The sequence below is a fragment of the Castanea sativa genome, chromosome 5 (assembly GCF_040712315.1).
Source record: "Castanea sativa cultivar Marrone di Chiusa Pesio chromosome 5, ASM4071231v1".
Classification (NCBI taxonomy): Eukaryota; Viridiplantae; Streptophyta; class Magnoliopsida; order Fagales; family Fagaceae; genus Castanea; species Castanea sativa.
The window spans coordinates 78,371,347-78,396,736 of NC_134017.1; the positions used below are offsets into that span (position 1 = coordinate 78,371,347).

A 25,390-nucleotide genomic window follows, 5' to 3' on the forward strand; every position below is an offset into this window, starting at 1 on the left:
CTTCGGAGCTGGAATTCAGCCCAAGTGCTTTGACTCCATAAATGTGCATGTGTATTACGTGGGATGAACATTACCCAAATGAATGAACGTTGATTTAACGTAACTAATTCATTGTCGATAGTCAATATTCCATAGCATACTGAACGCCGATTAGAAGAGCTTGTCTGCAAAAGACAATGGAATTGTACCATTCCAATAGAGCGGAATTGGTATATTCCAATTTTTTTTGAACTCAGGCTCTGACGAACAGCAGTTGGATTCATATTGAATGAGAAAAGACCACATAGTGCAAATCCCATCCAATCAGGATCATTAACAAATTCTGGAGATAGCGGGATTTCCATTGACTTCTTATCTTCGTAACAAAACCACTGTGGGATTTCACGCTCAGTAAAACAGCAATTGAAGATTTCACCCTCATCAAAGGTTTTCTGAAAAACATGGCGGAAATGTTAAAATTTGCTAATATATAGGTAATTTTAACAAAAAGTCTAAAAACACAAATTCTTAAAATCATTTTCACGACTGATAGATGAAATGTTATGATCAGTGATGTTATTTCAATCACAACTTAACATATCAATAATTGTGAAAAATATTGAAAAGAATATTTGTGACCAATTTGATTCAATGAGTGTACAAATTGTAAAGTCTTTATTATTTATAATAATACTTAATTGTTAGTCTGAAACTCCCGTTTTGCTAATAAGATATTCTAAAATAATAGAATTTTAGAGAGAGAATAATACAACTTGTACTGTACTGTATATCCTATAAGTATGCTGACAGAAAAAATTGGTTCTAGAAATATACTGCATGTGGGGGTGACAATTAACCTTAACTAGTTTATCCAATCGATGTTTTAAAAGTATCTATGAATTCTAAGCTTATTATGTATTTTACTATTAGCAACTATAATAATTTTAGTTGTAAGTAGAAAAGACTAATGGCCTGTTTGGAAGTTTAGAGAGGGAGGAGAGTAGAGGGGAGTAGAGGAGAGGGGAGTAGTGGGGAGGAGAGTAGAGGAGAATGATTACCCTCCACCTTGTTTGGATGTTTTTATAATTAGTAAGGGGGAAGGGAGTAATTAGCCCTTCCCCTTGTTTTTAACATTGTAATTTTATAAATATAATAATGATAAATTAGGTAATTTACTTTATCAATAATTTTATGTGCTCTACTCTCCCTCCAAATCTCTCCAATTTGGGGGAATTAAAAATGAGGGGGTTGGAGGTAGTTGAAATCCCTTCAAACCCCTCCAAACCCCTCCCCCTCCTTCCTTAAAAAACTCCCAAACAAGGTAATTGAATTACTCCCCTTCCCTCTACTCTACTCTCCCTCCTTTTTTAAACATCCAAACAGGCCATAAATTGTGTCTCGTTTATCCTCTGAATGTATGCTATGATACTAAGGTTAACTTTCTTGAGAGAGAGAGAGAGAACCTCTAAACGTGCTTTGATCAAAGATTCACTTGACATAATACTTGCATATTGCTCTTTCCTAGCTGTTGCAAGAAAACCAGTAAAAGAGCTCAGACTTGTTGCCGAAAAGGTACAACCCTCTGCTATATTTTCGTTTCTTGGTTGAAGGACGGGCATGGGTTGAGGCATCCTGCAGGTATCAAAGAACATATCTTAGAAATTCAACATACTGACATAAAAATTTTGATAAATGTCTCATTCAGGTTGATTAAAAATTGTTTCCAGTTGAAATACCTTTGAAGTGAAGAGGAGAAACCAAAATCTTTGCTCGCCACCCTTTCCTCAACTTGATGTAACAAATTTTGATGAAAACACTCATGATAGGCATCTGGACTTTCTAACATACACTGGGCTAATGTTTGCACAAAAGTTTCAACGTCTTGCTCGAATACAAGGCGGAGTCCACACTCTTTAACCCGCACATCTGGTTTATTGTGTTCAAATGAAGCCCCAATGTGTCGACACTCTTCCAGTCGAAGTAACACCTGTGGTATATAAAATACCAAAATTCGATGGGATGACTCAACAAAAATGTCTTTAGATTCTTGAACGACCCTGTGACGAGTGAGGCAAACTCGATGACTAACTAAAGGATTATAGAAGTTGAGAAAACTTGTTAAATCCTTATTGTCACCAGAAATTGCTAGTCGCCCTTGGACAGTATAATAAGCACACACAGCGATTCCCATCCATCTCCCATAACGCTGCAAATTGGTGGGTAGTTTAATTCTTATGTCGGAACAAAAACTTCGATTACTGAACCAGTCTGGAACTGTCATATGAGGAAAGACATAATCATATTTATGGTTTCGAGCCAAGTCTCCCTGTAAAATAAAATGAATTATGTGACAAATATATATATATATATATATAGAGAGAGAGAGAGAGAGAGAGAGAGAGAGACATATAGGAATATAGTGTTCAGTGAAGAATAGGGGAGACCTGATACACTCTTAAAAGCAATGACATTAGCTCTGCTTTAAGCTGGTCATTGGACTGATTAGATTCCACCTTATCCATCTGGCATTTGGATCTTTGCTTGATCTTGCCTTTAGCTTGTACAAACTTTTCCAGATCTTGCATGTAAACTACACGGGCACCACACATCTTGATCTGGATATAAGGGCTGTCACTCGTAAGCGAAGTGCTAATCGAACTGCATTCCTTTAGACAGTCTCTAAGTTCCCCAGCTTTAACAAGTAACTTACAACTTTGTGAACGAGTATGGCAAAAGGGTTCATATTGAATGTTACATATGTTAAGGACAATCGAGAGACATCTATCTACAGGACCGTCAACCATGTCTGACCTACAATTAAATTTGATAGAAAATTTCCATTCTTGTCTGTTCAATTTTTTATGGAATATAACAACAGCAAACAGAGCAATCCCAATCCAATTACTATCATCATGCAGATCCAAAGGTAGTGGTATCCTTATAGATGACCCAAAGTTCTGATGGCTGAACAACTCTGGAATTCCAGTTGGACTTGAAAACTCGCAAAAGGTTTCATTTTGATGAATTAAATCCTGTAAAATATTAAAATACATAATTACAATGATGTTCAACGCACATGTTTGGGTTGTGTGTGAGAGAAATAAAAAGAGATATAGAAATATGAAGTTAAGTGAAGGAATAGGGGGAGACCTGACACAATCTAGAAGTTTCCACCTTATCAAGGTCACATTTGAATATTTGCTTCATCTTGCCGCTACCTCTAACTCGTAGAAACTTCACCAAATCTTGCTTGTACAGTACACGCGCACCACACGTTTCGATCTCGATATTAGTGCACTTTCTCCTAATAGAAGCAATAATGCAATTGCAATCCTCTAAATGGTCTATAAGTTTTCCAGCTGGAATAATTACCTTCAATCCAAATGAGCTAGCACGGAAACTGGTAGCATGCAAACGCAATTGCAATCCTTTTAAGGGACAATTTATACGTGGAACTTCAATTATGTCTGATCTACAATTAAAGTCGATAGAAATATCATCATCCTGCTCAGAAGAAAGACTATTCAATTTTTCAAGGAATTCAAAACTAACAAAGAAAGCAATCCCAATCCAACTACTATCTTCACGCAGATTAGAAGGTAGCGGAATTGATACAAGTGACCCAGGGCTCTGATGGCTGAACCACTCTGGAGTTTCACTTGAAATTGATAATTCGAAATAGTTCTTGTTTTGATTAATTATACCCTGTAAAAAATTAAAATGCATAAGCATAAAAAAAAGATGTTCAACACGTGTTTGTCACATTGTGTTGTGTGTGAGAGAGAGAGACCATCACATATCTTTCAAAGACACCAAATAAGCCCAAAATGCGGATGACAGATTGACCATCACCCTTGGTATCCAAATGAATCATTGTGAATCCCATGTCACCCGAAGTCCATGCAATACGTTGATTTGAATACTTTTCCAATAAAGGACACCCCATTGCTGCCACATCTCCTACACTTAACGGAAGGTCTGGCAATGATTGTAGCCTGCTACAACCATTCAACACAAGAGTTTTGAGCTTGGAAAGCTGAGAAATACTACCAGGCAGGCGTGTAAAGTTGTTTTCGCTCAAATTCAGTATCTGCAACGAGGATAAGCCACTAAGATCATCAGGGAGTCCTCCGTCCCCTAAATTGCGGCCACCTAGATTTAGAGATACAATAAATCTTAACCTAGGCAACATCTGGTTGATGGCCTTGGGGATAAGGAAAGCAAGTGCAGCACGGACGAGGGAGAATCCGTGCGAAAGCCAGGATTTAGGTGGTTGTGGTTGAACCTTAATTCCCGATAGATTCAGAGTTTTCAGAGATGGCAAATTGACAATTGGGAAACTTGAAAGGTTTTTGCAACCTTGAAGACTCAAGACAGTCAAGCCAGTCAAACGCTCAAGCGATGATGGCAATTCTTCCACAGCAGTCCCATCTAAATACAGCTCTGACAAGCTTGTCATATTTGTTCCAATCTCTGAAAACTTCTTGAGACTTGAACAGCCGGATAGAATAAAAATTTCAAGAGACTTCAAGTTTATTTCGCGAGGGAGGCCAGTAAGACTACTACAATCTTTTAGATTTAACAAAGTAAGCTTATTGAGAGCTCTGACAGATGAGTGAAGCTCATACAAACTTGTACATCCTTGAAAAATCAGCCTCTCCAGATTTGGGCATCCGATGAAGTTAGGAGTCTTGTCTAAGTCTTTAGAGTCCCTAAGATCCAGGAGTCTTAACTTGGCCAAGTTCTGCAACAGTAAATAGATATGGGAAATTAAATAGTCAAGAACCTAATCTGCATTTTAAAAATTAATAAAAAAGAAAAAAGCAACACTACCACACTTTAATGGAAAACTTACAGTAAGTCCCTCTGGTAATTGCTCAATGTGGCTGCGTGGCATGATGAGTTCAACAAGATTGTCCGGTTGAAAATCGATTGGCATTGATTTCAAAGGATAATCATACCATTCCATCATTCTTAACTCATTAGAAAGGAAATCGAGGCCTTTTGGAAGGTGCACATTAGAAATTTTAAGCAACCTTAGACTTTCCATATTTGAGAAGGCTTTGTCATTCAAGTTTTCTTTACGTTGAAATTCTTTTCCCCGGAAATCAAGAACTATGCCTTTTACAATTTCTGTTCCCTGGCAATCAACAACAATGACATTAGCGTTGGGAAAAATATAGCAAAAAATTTGCTAGAATTACACAAATATACCTCCTCTAAATTTATGCCTATATACAGAGCCACTTACAGTATTTTTCTTTAGCACATGAAACACATCCTTAGAAAGCCACAACCTACTGCGTCTTCCACACTCTTGAGGTGATTCACGACTAACAATTCTCCAACCCATTTGTTGTATTAAATCATGCATACATAATTTTCCCCCTAAAATGGCAATGAGAGATTTGTCCTTGAGAGTTTCTATATTCCTCTTGCAACCAGAACCTTCTATATGCGCCACTCGCTTTTTATCCTCCCCTTTGAAGAAACACGCAATATCCAAAAATAGATCTTTCTCTATTTTAGTCAATCCCCTATAACTTATTTCAAGTTTATCAAGAATTTTTTCTTCAGGAATTTCTCCTTCAGGAATTTCTCCTTCAAGGATTTCTTCTAATTGATGCAGGTAATCTTCCCATACCTCTCTTGGTCTATCAATCAAGGAGGAGCCCAAAACTTTAAGAGCTATAGGAAGCCCTTTAGCATACTTCACAAAACAATTTGACAAATCCTCAAAATCTTTTTTAGGATAGGTTTGTTTAAACACATACCAACTGAAGAGCTCCAAAGCTTCATCATTATCTAATCCATGTACCTTATGTATAGTAGTACCCAGGTGATGCCTCTTTAGCAAGTGCTTATCTTTACTTGTGATAATGATAATACTCCCTAGACCAAACCAGTCAGGCTTCCCTGCTAATGCCTCTAGCTGTTCATCTTTGTCAACATCGTCAAGAACAATAAGAACCTTCTTATTTATTAATCTCTTCTTTATGACATTGATCCCTCTACGAGGGTCCCAAATGTCTTCCTTTACCCTCAATGTCTCATAAAGAAGCTGTTTTTGTAAATGTTCTCGACCATTTTTTTCATCTTTTTCTCTGATGTCATAAATAAAGCTACTAGCTTCAAATTGATGACAAATTCTACTATAAATGGCAAGTGCTAGGGTGGTTTTACCAATCCCAGGCATCCCCCAAATCCCTATGAAGCACACATCATCTGACATTGTACTAAATAAGTTCATTATTTCTTTCACATGTGAGTTTATTCCAACAAGGTGCTCAAAATCTTCTGATAATTCACGATTCAATTCATCAAATATGCTTTTTGTGATTTCCTCAATATCTACTGATTCGGGACTGTAATAAAAATTAAAAATTAAAAATTAAAAAAAGATACAAACAATAATTTTGATGAGACAAGTGTGCTAGCCACAAAGAGATAATACATCATTAAATAATTTTTAGAAAATCTTATATTAGAGAAGCCAGGAAATAAACCCTTATGTTAAGATATGTTAGGTGAGGATTGGAAAAAATCTTAGTTTTTACGAGGGCAAAGCAAGTGCAGAAGATTGAAATCCGGGATGAACCCAGGTCAAAATATGTTTTCTTATATTTGTTTTTGTATTGTTTTTTTTCTGTTTTTACCTTTGCATTTGGGTCTTGGAATGTTAGGTGAGGATTGGAAATGTTTTAATGTTTTTATTTTTTATTCTGTGAAGGTGGGGTTTGTTGTTTTTTAATGGTAAATGAATGCGGCAAGGAATTGTGTTATGTACTTTTGAATTTTTTGTGAATTTCAATAGGAATTTTTAGGATAATGTTGAAAGTTACCGCCGAGGCATGATTTTGATCATTCCCAGAGTGCACAAAGTTTATCGCGAGCCTGGAGGAGTGCATTGTGTCGCTTGAAAACTTTTTTTTCCAGATAAAGATTATGTATAAGTTATTGTTACCCAAGAAAAGATAGAGTGCAACTTTTTTTTCCATGCCTTTCGATACTAAAAAGTCAGGGAAAAAAATTGAATTACTCTACCTTATTGCATCCGGTACAAAGTACAAACTATAAGAGACACTCAATATGCCTTTAGATCTTTTTAAAGGCTTCCCCCACTAAAATAGCAGTCCTTCCTCCCCCTAATTTGAGTAGGCTCACTCAATAGTCTTAAAATAAATAAATAAAATAAATGGCTAACCGGCCTAGTGATTTTTAAGAAAACATAGCTTCTTGTATCAGACAAAATTTTAAGACGTGTATTTTAGAAGATTATATAGGTTTCATTGGAATTATTTAATTCAATTTAGCAGGTAATCTAGTAATTTATATCACTAATAAAATATTTAAAAATTTTCACTATAAATTTTTTCTTCTTAGAAAAAATTTCACCATAGAAATTATAATAGATGAATTTTATTCTATAAACATAACTAAATCGGAGATAATAAGTTATATATATATATATATATATATATATATATATATATATATATATATATATATATATATATATATATATATATATATATATATTATACTTTGCGTGGCCCCTCCATGACAAATTTTTTGGCTTTGCCACTTGAATGAATTAACTTTTGACTCTATGAAGTTGTATCTTATGTTCTTTCATTGTATTTAGATAATTTTTGACTGATTATGAACTAAGTTTTCTAATTATCTCTCTTTCACATTTTTAAAGTCTTTTTTAGGGGTTGAACATAATTGGAACAGAAGATTTAGCAATAGTTAAGATTTTTTTATAAATTAATCATATAACAAATTTATATGAAAGAAAATTGTGAAAAAAGGAGAGAGTAAACTACTGTTTATATGTAATAAAAAGAATAAAAAAAAAAAAACAATTGATTGTCTTTATTATCTTAGAAACCACCTACAATTATCATACATAAATATATAATACAAATATATAATAAGCAAGATATTCTATACCTCAGTCCATTTACTACCCAATATATACAATTTGTTTGTTAAATACCAAATATATAAAAATAATTATAAACAACATTTCATGTATATTATATATTATAATATTTTCTTATAAGCATTTTTTTTATGAGTTTTGACTTTTGATAAGCATTATATATTATTATATGACATTAAACTCAATCACACTATTATCTATCATCTATTGTAATATATTCCTTTAGTTAAAGAAGCAACTTAAAGTTTTTATTTATTTTTTAATTATTCAAAACATACAATGGGTAATGAGGGATTTAAAATAAAAACTAGACATTTCTAATGGAAATGCCCCATTTGAGCTTATACAACCCTCTATGGCTTTCTTTGTTAATTGAGCAAATTACAACTTACATATCTATGGTTCAGTCGAAATTTAAATTGTATACCTATAGTTTAAAATTTCACATTTTATTCATCTAAGGTTTGACCGAAATTTAAGTTGTCTACCTGTGGTTTGAAATCCCATGATAGGAGTATTTCGCTAGATTCTTTTTTATCTTATTTGATTTTGTACATTTATGTTTTTTGTGTTTTTAGGGGAGAAAAACATAAAAGTGAAGCAAAATCACATATTTAGCAATGTTTTTAATAGAAATGAGTTAAGAAAATTTAACAGAACTAATCTCATGTAAGTAAAGTGTCAAATTCCAAACTACATGTAAGCAATTTAAATTTTAGTCAAATCACAGATAGGTAAATTGTAATTTGCCCTTGTTAATTAAAGCAACTTAAAGGTTTTTTTTTTTTTTTTTTGAGGAAAAAAGCGACTTAAAGTTAAAAGTTAGCTACGAAAACATCTCTATTCTCAGCCACAAAACACAGAGTTCTATCAAACGAAACAAACAAACAAAAAAAAAAATATACCAGTACATACACTAGAGAGCAAGAAAGATCAGTGTGGGTGATACCGTACCGTACCGGCCGGTACGGCCGGTATATACCGTTCCGGCCAGTGCACCGGTACAGCTACACCTCTGTTTCATACCGGAAAAAATACCGACCATACCGGCCACGTACCAGCTGTACCAGCGAAATCCAGCTGTTTCGGCCGATAAATGGATACCGGGCCGAAACACAAAAATCTCATTTGTAATGAAAGAAAACAGAGAAGGAGGAAAAGAAGAACACAACTCTCTATTTGCTTCTCATAAGAAAACAGAGGTGAAGCGCAAAATCGACGGAACTCTCAATCAAAATACAAACCCAAATCACAATTTTAAAATTAATCAAATTAGAACAAAAAAAAAAAAAAAAAAGCAAAACTGACCCATCTGAGCCTCGGTGGGGAGGAGGACCTGCGCTAATGGAAGGGGAAAAAAGGTTGTCGACGAAGTGCTAATGCTATTGAAGAAAAGAAAAAAGAAAGTTGAAGAGGGCTCCGGATGAACTAATGAAGAAAAGAAAGAAGAAAAGTTAAGCGAGCATGAAGCCATGAATTGATGAAGTTCCAGAGAAGAAAAAAGAGAGGAAAAGAAAGAAGAAAAGTCAAGAGAGCATGTACTGATGAAGTGTCAGAGAAGACATGAAGATAGAGATAAGGGAAAGGAGTGGAGGAGAAAAAAAGAGGAAAAAAGAAAAGAAAAGGAACCGTGTGGACGGAAAAAAAAGATAAGGAAAAAAAATAAAGAATAAGAAATTAAATTTGAGAAATGTTACTATAATATTTTCACAATAAATTTTAAGTAGTTGGTTGTTACTAACTAATACTGATAAAAAAAATTGTTAGGTGATGTGTTCAAATTAAAATCAGTAATAACTAGTAAGTTTATTGTGAAACTATTATAAAATGTTAAGACCGTAACATCTTTTATTAAACAATAATACTCCCACTGACAACACACTAATATTACTGCTACACTTTTTTTTAGATAATTTACTGCTACACGTTTGACTCAAACTTTTTACTGTCATTCAACTGTAAACAATAACTTTTGACAAGTACAAATGACAATTTAAAATATTTTACAACCACTCTTTTCTTTTCTTTTTTATCTTTTTTTTGAGGATTTTCTTTCTTTCTTTTTATTAGATAAATTCTACTGCCATTTTTGTGAGACTTTAAATAAGTACAATCATATCTTCTTAAAAAAATAAAAAATAAAAATAGTATAAACTTACAAATTATATGAATTTTGACCAATTAACGTATAAAAAAATAAATAAAGTTAAATGTAAATATTTATATATATTTATCTATATATATACTTAAAAGAATTTTAATTTATGTAAGGATATATAAAATTAGCGGTAAACCCGAAACGGTACACCGGTATTGACCGGTATCCGAAATATATCGTACCGCTAGCTAAACCGGTACAGCTTCCGGTACGGTATTGACTTCCTTGAGAGAGATACCAGTCATTCCAGCCGTATGGAAGTCACAGACTGAGAGCAGGCAATTTGTTTATTTGCTTTTAATTTTTTTTTTCAAGTGGTGATTTGGAATTTGTTAAATGGAAAACTGGGATCTTGTCAGCGTGAGAAGGAAATATAAATTTTTGGTATCAAATATAAGTTTTTTGGTTTTTGGTACCGAATTGAGATTGTTGGGTTTTACTATTTACTTCTATAGTTTTATTGGACAAGTTCAACAATTTGTTTTTTCATATTATTTTTCGGATAATTAGAACAAAACCAATTCAAAAGGTATCAAAACATTGATGATATGACCAGAAGAAAAGGTAGAATCTTACCTATCCACTAAATGCCTCCCGCGGAGCTTGCTCACTTCTTTCAGTGCAGATCTCCACTCTTGTATCTGTTCTTTGCAAACCTTGCCATCTTCTTCATGCTTGAGAAATGCTTTCTCAAAACTCTTTCTCTGATTCCCAACATCAGAGGGATTTACGTGGTAAAAAATAGGCCAAACTTTCAGCTCCTTCTCTTTCATGCATTTAAGAATTTTGACAAGTTCATTCAAGCACCACTTTGAAAATGCATAGTTTTTTGAGAGAACAATAATTGCCATCTTGGATTCTTCTATTGCTTTCATGAGCCCTAAAGCAATGGGTTTTCCTTGCTCAAGATTTTCATTATCTCTATAAACATTAATGCCTTTTTGTATCAAAGTAGCATATAGATGATCGGTAAAATTCTTACGGGTATCCTCACCATAAAAACTGAGAAAAACTTCGTATTTCCGTTGAGACATAGAAGAAAAAGATGAGGAAGACAAAGGTGTACAGGCTTTTTCAGTGCTGAAGGAAGCCATTAGAAACTCACAACCTATAGCTTGTTTATGGAAAATGGTGTACTAAAAGAGAATGGAAATTTTTTTCTTTTTTTTTTTCAAGGAAAAAAGAGAAAATGGACCTTTTAAAAAAAAAAAAATAATTTAAGGAAGAGAATGGAACTTGAGCGCAAAGCTTTATGAGAACTTCAACTTTCTGTAGAGGCCAGGTTTCAGTTATCATTCGCGGTATTAAACTCCTGGCGACGCGGGAGAAGCATTTATAGGTGCTTAAGTGGGACCAAATTGAAAATATATTAAAAGTTCATTTTAGACAGTTTTTATTTCGATACCTATACTCTAAATTTTTATCAATTTCATCTTTTGAGTTTGTAGTAATTGCAAATGTGATCCACCCCTTCTATTATATATCATTAATGGATTTGCCCTTAATGCCACCAAACTAGCCTACGTTTTTATTTTATTTTATTTTATTTATAGAAAGTTTCAACCTATGGCGTCCGTTTCTGATGATAACTTTTTATCATCAAACAAAAGTACCAATCAGTTTTTGGTGTATGCGAGGATTGAACCTCAGATCTCTTATACAACCATCAAAGACTTTACCAGTTAAGCTAATTGGAACCTACTTTTTTTTACATTCTACTAGCAACACTAATTCGGTTAATAGAGGGGCGGAGCAAAGATTAAATAGAACCTATGATTTTCTTACTTTCACATCTCCATCCACATCTCTAAAAATGGACCATGTAGATTAAAATTTCACATTAGTGTTGCCAGCACATAAAAACTTGAGTCTATGAGACTCGATTTGCTACAGTAAACTCGAGTGAGTTGCAACAGTAAACTCGAGTCTATGAGACTCAAGATACTAGTTTCTTATATAATTTTGAAAACATACTAACTAACGAAATTATTAACAAAATTGTGTTAAATTGCAACAAAAAAAAAAATCTGATTTATGACCCTTCTCAGAAGTTTCAAATGTCAAATCATAATTGTGATGGAACGATTCTGTTACTAGTCTAAGTTATTGCTTTGAATTTTTTTTTTTTAAGAAACAGCTTTAAAAAAAGTTGATGTTGGCTTTTGCAAACAAAAATATATCCAATCTTTCGGCATGAAATCATAGATTCTAGAGAAAGCTTGAACCCCCTCCCCCCTTCCCGTGTGCAAAAATCAAAATCATTACCTTATTCTTTTTTCTTTTTTAGAAAATATGGGGTTTAATTCATGAGTAATTCTACAATTATAAACTATTTTATAATATTTTTACAAATTGTTAGTGTCCAATTTATTATTGATTTTCATTTAGATCTACCATTAACATTACTTTTCATTTACCAATAACCATTTACCAAATTAGTTGTTTGTAAAAAAATTTATAAAAAATTTTGTTATATGTCAATTAGTACCATATGTATAGGCATAAATTTGCTTGAAATTTTTCACAGAGGTTTTCTTTTTTTAAATGTGGATTTCAAAATTCTTCCTTTTGGATTTAGATCCCTTATGCATTTAATCATTTTGTGAAATTAGAACAAGTTCTTACCCAATCATAGGGTGAAAGCTTTGAGCCTTTCACAGTGGCAGTTTAAGCTTATGATGAGAGGACGACTAGTGGATTTCATCAATCTTGGGTTTAAAAATAAAAGCAACCGTGATGATGATATATATGTTCCTAAGACTGTAATTGTAGCCCACAAGACTTCATAGATTAGATCTTAGATCTCAAAGATTAAGTTTCTTATATTTCATTTGCAACCTAAGTTTCTTTTACCAGACAGTCAACAAAGCGGTGTTCCCTGTGAAAACTTAAAGCGTTAAGAATGAAAAATTATGTGAATACTCTATGAGTTTAGAGACTTAAGCTCTGTTTGAATCGTTATTTAAACAACAATTTTCGTTGATTAAACAACAATAACATTTTTCACATGTTTTTCTATAACACTCAAACATATTTTTCTACAACACTAAACACTAAACAACAATATTTAAATACTGCTGTCAAACTCCAAACCAAGCTTTTGCCACAAGTGCCCACAAGCACAAAACAATGTCCGCATTTAACATTTTCCCGCTCGACACGAAATGCTCAAAAAGATAGAGATGCATGAAACTCCGTTTCATGGCATCTTCAAAGTAAAAGGCTAGGAAAAATATATATTGAAATCGAAAATGATCGATCGGTGGTTCATTTTTTATTTTTGTGGGCACATACGAAGTCTTTCATAATGTTGCACAGCATGATTGTTAGGTTCTAAGTACTTAGAAACTAATGTATTAGAACTCTAATGTGTATTGTTGGCAAACCATGATCAAAACAGGTATCTAGTTATGTTTACACTTGCTCAAAGTATGTTATTTATGTAAAGTTGGAATCGAGTTAACTGCAGAAGTTACTATGCATTTCTGCCCGGCTCGATCGATTGAGAATTAAACTTGACCGATCGAAAGTCGTGCAGATTGTTTTTTCTGCAAAATTTCTAACTTAGCCCTAAGCCCATATGACGTATAGGGTTTTATGTTTTGCCCTAGATATAAAAGGCAAACCCTAGTCACGTTTTTTAGGCTGCTTATATTGCTGTTTGTGTGAATCTCTTGTGAGATCTGAGAGGTGCTTGCCTTCACACAAGCTTAGGATTATCAAGAAGAAGATTTCTTCGAGAGCTTGATGATCATTCAGTTGCTACCATAGGAACTTAAAAAATACACAAGCGGGAGTGCTTGTGCTTGTGCTTGTGCTTGCTGTAGAATCCAAGAAAGAAGGAGTCTGTGGTCTCGGAGCTTGCACGTGATCGTATCAGTAAGTTTTCTACTAATGGGTAGCAATAGGATGTTAGTGGTCTAAGTCGCTATTGTACAAACTTTGATTCTTTCATAGTGGATTCAGGTTTACCTTGAGGATAGCTAGGTTAAATCCTCCCAGGTTTTTTACCGGTTTGGTTTTCCTAGGCCATCATATCTTTGTGTTTTTATATTCCGCCCTTTACATTGATATGATTATATGATTGTGTTAACCTAGATCTGGAATTTGGACTAAGTAATAACTTGGCTTGTTAACTAGGTTAATTAAGATTTTTTACCAATTTGGTTTTCCTAGGCCATCATATCTTTGTGTTTTTATATTCCGCACTTTACATTGATATGATTATATGATTGTGTTAACCTAGATCTGGAATTTGGACTAAGTAATAACTTGACTTGTTAACTAGGTTAATTTAATTATGTGTTTAAAGGGTCTAAATAACTCAACAAGTGGTATCAGAGCGGGCAGCTCTTGTGTGTAGATCTTTTGATCTCTGAGCTAATCCTTAACCCCTATTTGTCATGGAACACGAACACTCTCTTGTTATTCCTACTCTCTTGTTATTCCTCCTCACTTTGATGGAAATAATTATGCTTACTAGAAAGTAAAGATGAAAGCTTTTCTGAAATCCATTGATGAGAGAGCCTGGAATTCCGTTGAATACGGATGCGAGAAGCCCACTGCTCCTGTGAATGAGTGGCAAACTTCTCAGAAAGAAGCAGTTGCCGTCAATAGCAAAGTTATGAATGCTATCTTTAATGCTGTTTCTATGGAGGAATTTAAGAGAATCTCTAATGTTGAGGTTGCTCACATTGCTTGGAATATCCTCCAGACTGTGCATGAAGGCACAAAGGCAGTTAAGATAAATAAGTTACAACAATTAACAACTAAATTTGAAAGCATTAGGATGTCTGATGATGAATCTTTTGATGAATTCTATGCCAAACTAAATGACATTGTTAATTCTGCATACAACTTGGGTGAAATCTATGATCAACCTAAAATTGTTAGGAAGATTCTTAAATCTTTAATTGAAGATTTTAGATCCAAAGTGACTGTCATCACTGAGAGCAGGGATGTGGACTCCATCCCCATTGATGAACTTGTAGGATCTCTTCAGTCCTATGAATTGGGCCGACTCAAAACTAGCAAATCCAAATCAATGGCTCTTAAGTCTATTGATGATATTGATGTTGGTAGATTTGATGATGAACTCTCTGCTACAGAGATTGCTTACCTTGCCAAGAATTTTAGGAATTTCCTTAGAAATAGCAACAGAAGGGCAAGAGGTAAAAACACTGATGAACCTAGGAATTTTAAGAAGAATGATCCCACTAAGGTTAACAAAATTGATAAACCTAGAGAAAAAGTAGACCAATTTTCAAATAATTCTATGAGTCCTCAATGTTTTGGATGTCAAGGGTATGATCATATAAAATCTGAATGTCCAACATTCTTGAGGTCTAAGGGTAAGGCTATGGCTGTAGCCCTTAGTGATGATGAAGTTTTTGATAATGAGTCTGGTTGTAATGAGGATGGAAACTTCATTACTTTCACTGCTACTGCTGTAGTCAATGAAAGTGTGACTATTGAAGAGAACCCTTCTGATGGGGAACTCTCTGAGGATGCAGATCTTCAAGAAGTCTACAATAAACTTTGTAAATTTGCTGCAAAGGATGCCATGAGTGTTGAATTAGGTTTAAAGAAAATTACATCTCTTGAGCTTGATAAGAAAAATTTGCTTGTGAATTTGTTTAATGCTACTGAACTTTTTAATAATGTGAAGAGTGAAAATATGCTTTTGCTTGATAAAGTTAAATCTTTGGAACATGAACTATCTGTTGCTAGAGAACAAATGAATAGGTCTGCTAGTTCCAAACTTGATTAGATGTTGAGTGTTCAAAAGTCTCCTTCCGACAAAACTAGTTTAGATTTTGTAGAAAGTATCAATGTGTTTGCACCTAATTCCACAATCTTTGTTCCTTCATCTGCTTCTGAACCCCCTGTGAGTGAGGTTGTTAGTGATGTTGTCAAACCCATAGAAGTTTCTCCTTTCAAGAAGATTAGGGTTGATCTGAAAGAGTCTAAACCTCAGAAGTCTACCATTTCTAAGAACAAGACACTTGATAAGTCTGCATAGGTTTGTCATTTTGTGGAAAGTTTGGGCACATTCATCCAAACTGTTACAAGCTTCAAGCTCCTAAGAGAGCAAACAAACCGAAAGTACCTATGCATTAAGCATAAGATCCTATGGTACTTATTGGTGAATTGGTAAAGGCTCTAAACCTTTATTCCAATTCTGGAGTTGGAAATCATTCTAATATGACTAAGAACTCCAATGCTCAAGGTGCATCTAAAAGACTTTGGATGCAAAAGGCTCAATCTAAGTGAGTCTTTCTGACATGGTCCTTGTGCTTCATTTCTTTACTCTTTTTGACCATATATATATATATATATATATATTATTATTATTATTATTATTTTTCTAGGATTTGCATTGCATAACATTCATGCATTTCACTCTAGGTTTTTGTTTGTTATTATTAAAAAAAAAAAAAGAAAAAAAAAAAGGAAAAGGGGAAGCAAAATGTGTTTTGCATTTTTTCTTGGTTTTGAAAACAAGGTTGGTCAATTTATTTTCACATAACATGTCTATGTACTGTGTTTAGCTTGGATGAGCTTATTTCTTGCACTTTACTAGTTAAAGATTTGTAGTGCATGTTGTGTGGGAAGATGTTTGTAGTTTTTAATTGCTTTGTCGTGATCTTGAAGTCACAAGTCTTTGATTGTCGGACTTGAACCTTTTGAGAAGGCATACATAACCATCTCACCACTGTTCACTAGCCAATCATGAACACCTTAGTGCATATCGTAAGATTTTATGCTCGAGAAAGTGTAGCACATGCACACAAAAAACATAAGGTGTAGCCTCGGTTTAATGCTAAAATTAGTGTGTACATTATTGGACTTAATGCTAAATCAAATAAATAAAATTGGTGTGTACATTATCCCGGCTATTTTTAATAAGTTTCTGAACAATTTAAAATCTGTGTGTACATTATGAGGCAAAATCAAGAAACTTACATGATTGCAAGCTTATGATCTAAGAGATGTGGGAGTTATATGATGTAACTTTTTAGGTGATAGTCTTTTTCAAATTCTTTGTGATGAATTTTGTAGACTTTGTGGTTGATTTTCACTTACATATCACCTCACATGTATCTCAAGTTTTTGTTAGTTGCACACACTACATAAGTTATTCTTTGCTAAACTTTGTACATGTTATTGTGTATGTTTTTTTTCTGACCAACTAAGTTTGAAAATGCTTTGAGTTTTATGCAAAATAGATTTGATGCTTGACAATTCAAGGAAAATGTTTGAAAATTTTTATTTTGGGAAAACTGGGTTCAAAACTTGTGTTTTTGAAAAGCATTTCATCTCATACTCATGCATTTTATTTATACTTTTCAATGCTTTGAGGAGTTTTTGCATCGAATTGCTCTGTTTTTCAAAAATCAGTGTTTTCCAGAATTTCGACCGGTCGAACTTGTTTTTCGATTGATCGAAATTGCGATTAAATTTTGGTCAGCCTCTGTCTGTTTCGATCGGTGCTCGATTGGCTTCGATCAATCAAAGCATTTTTGACCGATCGAATCTGTTTTTCGATCGATCGAAAATCGTGTAGAGACTTTTTCAAAAGGATTCTTTTTCACGTGCTCATCTTACTTTTCAAAAGTTTTTCAAATTTTTCTCTCCCTATACGATCCGGTCAAGGCTCTAATACAAATTTTTGTCATTTTCCTCCTTTCTTTTTGCAAGGTTTTTTTCTCCCAAGGCTGGGAAGACTTTTATACCCTTTCTTTTGCATTTTATTTCATGTTTCATGCATAAATTCATGCATTTAAGAGGGACTTTCGGACTTAAGCATATTTTGGGGTTCTTGATGATTCAAGCCATATTTTTTGAAATTGATCAATGAGTTTTTGTCATACAATACTATAATCATGATCTATAGTGTTTAATTTGATCAATTTGGTGTTTTGTGAAGAATTGATAATTCTAGGGCTTGTTTTAATCCGATTTGGGGATTTTGTTCAAACTGAGTTTGATTGATGAAATTGGCTTGTTAATTTGATGTAATTGATCATTATAACCTGTTATCTAGCTTGTGTGATGATCAATTGGTCAATTGAGTAAAATTTCTACTAGTGGTTTTTCAAAATTTTGGAGTTTTTGTTTTAAACTCTATGCTCAAGCCAATTTTGTGATTCTAAACTTAAAAAATTGAACTGTTGTCACTGCATTAGAGCATGCATCATGACATTTATCTGTTCATGAATCATATAGATTTTTTTTGTTGTGCTAATTTGCAGTCTGCCCTTGTGTTTTGTTTTTGTTCTTTCTCTTGTGTCTCTGTTTCTTACTCTAACACAATGCCTAGGAAGACTAGAACCAATAAGTCATCCACCTCTTCTTCTAACCCTTCCTTTGAGTGTGACAGATTCTTAAGTGTGAAGCACCAAGAGACCTTTGAGAGCCTTAACCTTAAGAGAAAGATTTGGGCTGAGCGTAGGGTTTTGTTAGATGAGATTGATCTTGCCATTAGGGCAAACTTTGAGTGTCGAGGCTGGTTGTCTCTTTCAGATTTTTACTCTCCTCCTCCAGCCATCTTGATTAAAGAGTTCTATTTGAACCTCTCTGTTCACCCCTATGATTCCGGCACTCTTGTGAGGAGTTGGATTCGTGGTGATGAGTACACCATTACCCCTTCGGTGGTGTCTGATGCTCTTGGGGTGCCTCTTGTTCAACATCCTATTTACCCCTATGATGTATCTCCTCCCCTAGACGACATCATGTCATACATCACTGGTACTTCTATCCGGTGGGGTTCTGATCCTCAGATCACTTCTATTGAGCTCACTGAGTCTACCTATCTTATCTTTAGGATAACGTGTCATTCATTGTGGCCTATTTCGCATCTGCACACCATTTGGAGAGATGTGCATTTTTTTATACTCTTGTTACGGATGCTCCTATTAGTTTTCTTCATCTGTTTCTTCGTTCTTTGAACGAAGTCTAAAGGAGTTCCTCTACGGCTCATTCTCTTTTTCATCCTATTTTCATTCATAGGATTTTGTTGTTTTTAGGTTTGTCTAACTTCCCCGCTTCTGAACCTGTCCACGTTCTTGCTCCCATAGGTGCCACTTTTCTTAGGAAGAGGGCTGCTCAGATAAGAGAGAGCTCTAAACGTCCTAGAGTTTGGTCTTCTGGTACCGTACATCCTTCTTCTTCTACAGGTGTTCCTTCTGGTGAAGAGTCTGCTGATCCTGTAGGTGATGCTACTGCTGATGTTCCTCCACCATCGACTTCGGATGACTTTGACATTTGTCATACTTTGGAGTCTGTGCGACTGTTCAGGCGGCTCATGATCAAATTTTGGTGGACATTCTTGATGAGATACGTGCTTTGCAAGCAGATTTGGCGTTTCTTAGACGTTCGTCTTCGCCACCTCCTTTTGATAATGGATTTTGATTTGTCCTTTGGCATTCCGTCACAAAAGGGGGGAGTAGATTTTGTATCTAGTTAGGGGGAGTTTTGGAGTTTTGGAGAGTTTGAGACTTTATTTTTGTGAGCCTGTGGAGACTAGATTGTATCTAGATACTTCACTTTGTCCTTATTGTTTTTGGCTCTTGATGTATTCTTGTTAGGGGGAGATTCTTTTTATGTTTCTTGTTTCATTGCTTATAGACTTATGATTATGAGTTATTCATTGATATTTGTGATATTTATTTGTATTTTGTGTTTTGTGAAATCAAGATTTTTATTTTTGTTTACTTGTATTTTCCACACATACGTTTATGCATTTTGTTTAGTGTTTTAGGAAATATACAGGTTGATTCAATTGAGCTGCTGTCTACACTTGCAACTAATGGATAGTAGTTAGGATTGGATTTGTTACATTAGGCATATTGTTTTTGCAAAGGGTTTTTCTTTGTAAACTTTGAGCTTTTAGTTGTGTTTTGTCACGGATTGCCAAAGGGAGAGTTTATTAGGTTCTAAGTACTTAGGAACTAATGTATTAGAACTCTAATGTGTATTGTTGGCAAACCATGATCAAAACAGGTGTCTAGTTATGTTTACACTTGCTCAAAGTATGCTATTTATGTAAAGTTGGAATCGAGTTAACTGCAGAAGTTACTGTGCATTTCTGCCTGGCTCGATCGATCAAGAATTAGACTCGACCAATCGAAAGTTGTGCAGATTGTTTTTTCTACAGAATTTCCAACCCAGCCCTAAGCCCATATGACGTGTAGGGTTTTATGTTTTACCCTAGGTATAAAAGGCAAACCCTAGTCACGTTTTTGAGGTTGCACATATTGCTATTTGTGTGAATCTCTTGTGAGATCTGAGAGGTGCTTGCCTTTACACAAGCTTAGGATTATCAAGAAGGAGATTTCTTCGAGAGATTGATAATCATTCAGTTGCTGCCATAAGAGCTTAAAGATACATAAGCGGGAATGCTTGTACTTGCTGGAGAATCCAAGAAAGAAAGAATCCGTGGTCTAGGAGCTTGCACGTGGTCGTGTGTCAGTAAGTTTTCTACTGGTGGTTAGCAATAGGATGTTAGTGGTCTAAGTCGCTATTGTACAAACTTTGATTCTTTTCTTTCAGAGTGGATTCAGGTTTACCTTGAGGATAGCTAAGTTAAATCCTCCCTAGGTTTTTTACCAGTTTGGTTTTCCTAGGTCATCATATCTTTGTATTTTTATATTTCGCACTTTACATTGATATGATTATATGATTGTGTTAACCTAGATCTGGAATTTGGACTAAGTAATAACTTGGCTTGTTAACTAGGTTAATCCAATTGTGTGTTTAAGGGGTCTAAATAACTCAACAATAATGATTATTAATCCAAAATAACAATAACAAGAAGTATTTAAAAATTTTTAAAAAAATTGAGTTTAGTATTATAATTTTTTATTCATTCATCTCTCCTAGTCATAAATTGTAGAGGCTCGCCAATTAAAGAATATCCAATAATGAGAAACTAGCAATTTGGGATGGACATCTGAGGCCAAAAAATTTGTAAGTAAATAAAAATTGAAGCAAATATTAATCATAATTTTTTTTTGGGTATAGTGTACGTGAGATTAAGAATTAAGGAAACTAGAAATTCAAAAAAAAAAAATTAAATAAAAGAAACTAGTAAGTCTTGATAATTTTTTTTTTAAATCTGGAAAGTGGTCTTAAGGGAAATATCAAAGTGGACTGAGAATTTTTTTTTTTTTTAATTTTTGGATAAGTTTTTTTTGAAGACATAGACTAGTCGAAGAGTGTTCTATTTTGTAGCCATTTTACATGAAGTTGGAGATATAATTTTACTAGGTTGTCCTCAAGTTTTGTCCCTATTAAACCTGGGGACTAGGGGTATTTTTGAAATACAAAAAATACTAGTCCAAAGAAATGAATTCTCTTATATATATATATATAGGCATAACTCAGAGAAAGTTCAATTAGAATCTAATTTTGCACCATGTATTCAATTAAGTTTTTTAAACTTTGTGTCAAGTGAGTTAATAAGTGCAAAATACTAAGAATCTAATATATATGAACTATACAATTTAAAAAAAAACAATCACATATACTCAATAAAAATCACCACACAACAAATTAAGATAGATCACTATACATTCTATCTTATTGAAGATAAGAAAAAAAAAATGATCACAATTACTATTAAATTTAGGTAAGAGTTTTAATTTGTAACTAATTACGTTTACTTTTTAAAAAAAATAATTTGACTAATGATTTATATTTTTATTATAAAAATTGTGTTAACTTTTAAATGTGTTCATACGTATGCATGTGTTGCATGCTATTTTTTTATTTATAAGTTGACTAATTTTACTAGCATGTAACCATAATTGTTGCCTTAATTTGATAGTAGAGAGTAATTTATTATATAATGGATGTCATAAATTAAAATCTCATTTTATCTATAATAAATACTTTAAAAAAAAAGGATGGTATAGGGTATTATTTATACGATTTACTATAATATATATATTAAGGTGATAATTCCAAATTTTATTCACAAAAAATATTTAAAAAAATTGTAAATTTTCTTAGTTTTGATTGCAAAATACAAATACCCCTAATTCAGAGTGTGTTTTATACGATTAATCCTATTTCTTCTGCTCTGTCAAAGTCACATACAACTTCTATTACAATTAATCCTATATGCAAATTCTATTATAATGCTTTCAAAAGTAGTTAATACTTTTTTTTTTTTTGGATACAAAAGCAGTTGATACTTTATGTTTCTTTCACTGGCCAAGTCAACAAAGCCATATTGATCCAAGCTAAGCTTTTGCCACAAGGGCCCACAAGCACAAAGCAATGTCCGCATTTCACACTTCAATTCCCGCTGGACACGAAATGCTCAAAAAGATAGATATGCATGAAACTCGTTTTCGTGGCATCTTCAAAGCAAAAGGCCAGCTGGGAAAATATTAAAATAGAAAATGATCGATCGGTGATCTATTTTATTTTTGTAAGGTTGGTATGGTTCACTTAATTGGCACATACAAAGTCTTTTTTAATGTTGCACAGCATGATGATTATTAATCCAAAATAACAGTAACAACAAGTAAATATATACACAAAAGATGAATTAGTATTACAGGCTCTTTTTAAATAAATAAAAATTGAGTTTAGTATTATAATTTTTTATTCATTCTTTTCTTCTAGTTTCATAAATTATAGAGGCTCACCAATTAAATAATATCCAATAATGAAAAACTAGCAATTTCGGATGGACATTGTGAGGACATTAAACTGGCTTATCCGCTTTGGGGAGCCAGTCCCTCACGGTTTAATCCCAAGCGGCGTGGAGACGATACCGATACTAGGAGCAAGGGCGGACCTTGGAACTCGAACTAGCAGAGCGGGCGTCCCACATCGACAAGAGATCCCTCCCACATGTGGTTTATAAGCGTCTGGCGCGACCACATGTGTACCACTACTACACATGTGGTCGCGCCAGACGCTTATAAACCACATGTGGGAGGGATCTCTTGTAGATGTGGGACGCCCGCTCTGCTAGTTCGAGTTCCAAGGTCCGCCCTTGCTCCTAGTATCGGTATCGTCTCCACGCCGCTTGGGATTAAACCGTGAGGGACTGGCTCCCCAAAGCGGATAAGCCAGTTTAATGTCCTCACAGACATCTAAGGCCAAAAAATTTGTAAGTAAATAAAAATTGAAGCAAATATTAATCATAATTTTTTTTGGGTATAATGTACGTCAGATTAAGAATTAAGGAAACTAGAAATTCAAAAAAAAAATTAAATAAAAGAAACAGATGAGTCTTGATAAAATTAAAAAAAAAAAAAAAGCTAGAAGTTAAGTGGTCTTAAGGTAAATATCAAAGTGGACTGAGAAATTTTTTTTTTTAATTTTTGGATAAGTTTATTTTGAAGACATATACTAGTTGGAAAGTGTCCTATTTTGTAAGCATTTTACATAGAGTTGGAGATATAATTTACTAGGTTGTACTCAAGTTTTGTCCCTATTAAACCTAGGGACTAGGGGTATTTCTGAAATACAAAAAAATCTAGTCCAAAGAAATGAATTCTCTTTTATAATATACAAGCAAAACTCAGAGAAAATTCAATTATAATTTAAAATTAGAATATAATTTTGCGTCATGTATTCACTTAAGTTTTTTAATCTTTGTGCCAAGAAGTTAATAAGTACAAAATACAAAGAATCTAATATATATGAACTATACAATTAAAAAAAAATACAATCACATATACTCAATAAAAATCACCACACAACAAAGATAGATCACTGTACATTCTATCTTATTAAAGATTAGAAAAAAAATGATCATAATTAGAATTAAATTTAGGTAAGAATTTTAATTTGTGACTAATTACGTTTAATTTTTCAAAAAAAAATAATTTGACTAATGAATTATATTTTTATTATAAAAACTATGTTTACTTTTAAATGTATTAGTACGTATGCATGTGTTACATGCTATTTGTTTTAATAATTTGACTAATTATACTAGCATGTAACTCATAATTGGTGCCTTAATTTGATAGTAGAAAGTAAATTGTTATATAATGGATGTCATAAATCAAAATCTCATTTTATCTATAATAAATAATTTTTTTTTTAAAAAAAGGATGATATAGGGTATTATTTATATGATTTATTATAATATATATAATTAAGGTGATAATTCCAAATTTCATTCACAAAAAATATTTTAAAAATTTGCAAGTTTTCATAGTTTTGATTGCAAAATACAAATACCCCTAATTCAGGGTGTGTTTTATACGATTAATCCTGTTCGTTCTGCTCTGTCAAAGTCACATACAACTTCTATTACAATTAATCCTATTTGCAAATTCTATTATAATGCTTTCAAAAGCAGTTGATACTTTTTTTATGGATACAAAAGCAGTTGATACTTTTTTTATGGATACAAAAGCAGTTGATACTTTATGTTTCTTTCACCGGCCAAGTCAACAAAGCCATATTGATCCAAGCCAAGCTTTTGCCACAAGGGCCCACAAGCACAAAACAATGTCCGCATTTCACACTTCAATTCCCGCTGGACACGAAATGGTCAAAAAGATAGATATGCATGAAACTCGTTTTCGTGGCATCTTCAAAGCAAAAGGCCAGCTGGGAAAATATTAAAATAGAAAATGATCGATCGGTGATCTATTTTATTTTTGTAAGGTTGGTATGGTTCACTTAATTGGCACATACAAAGTCTTTTTTAATGTTGCACAGCATGATGATTATTAATCCAAAATAACAGTAACAACAAGTAAATATATACACAAAAGATGAATTAGTATTACAGGCTCTTTTTAAATAATAAAAAAATTGAGTTTAGTATTATAATTTTTTATTCATTCTTTTCTTCTAGTTTCATAAATTATAGAGGCTCGCCAATTAAAGAATATCCAATAATGAAAAACTAGCAATTTCGGATGGACATCTAAGGCCAAAAAATTTGTAAGTAAATAAAAATTGAAGCAAATATTAATCATAATTTTTTTTGGGTATAATGTACGTCAGATTAAGAATTAAGGAAACTAGAAATTCAAAAAAATAATTAAATAAAAGAAACAGATGAGTCTTGATAAAATTCAAAAAAAAAAAAAAAAAAGCTGGAAATTAAGTGGTTTTAAGGTAAATATCAAAGTGGCCTGAGAAGTTTTTTTTTAAAATTTTTGGATAAGTTTATTTTGAAGACATATACTAGTCGGAAAGTGTCCTATTTTGTAAGCATTTTACATAGAGTTGGAGATATAATTTACTAGGTTGTACTCAAGTTTTGTCCCTATTAAACCTAGGGACTAAGGGTATTTCTGAAATACGAAAAAAATCTAGTC

The 25,390-nt window shown here is 33.3% G+C and overlaps 1 protein-coding gene across 1 annotated transcript; it reads right to left on the bottom strand.

The window, feature by feature from the left end:
- Positions 1–15: 15 nt before the first annotated feature.
- On the bottom strand, positions 16–11,373 carry LOC142635866 (TMV resistance protein N-like). The gene is made up of 10 exons (XM_075809927.1): positions 10,662–11,373; positions 5,231–6,344; positions 4,835–5,119; positions 3,770–4,723; positions 3,130–3,684; positions 2,424–3,011; positions 1,716–2,305; positions 1,443–1,611; positions 141–431; positions 16–27 (listed from the first exon to the last, which is right to left on the bottom strand). Exons 1-10 carry the CDS (start codon positions 11,177–11,179, stop codon positions 16–18), a joined length of 5,076 nt encoding a protein of 1,691 aa, XP_075666042.1. The 5' UTR covers positions 11,180–11,373.
- Between the last annotated feature and the right edge of the window lie 14,017 nt (positions 11,374–25,390).

Coding starts and splice junctions, on each gene's coding strand:
- LOC142635866 (XM_075809927.1), bottom strand. CDS start 11,179: ATGGCTTCCTTCAGCACTGAAAAAGCCTGTACACCTTTGTCTTCCTCA. Junction 5,120..5,230: donor ATGTGCTAAAGAAAAATACT/GTAAGTGGCTCT, acceptor GTTGATTGCCAG/GGAACAGAAATTGTAAAAGG. Junction 1,612..1,715: donor TTCTCCTCTTCACTTCAAAG/GTATTTCAACTG, acceptor TGATACCTGCAG/GATGCCTCAACCCATGCCCG.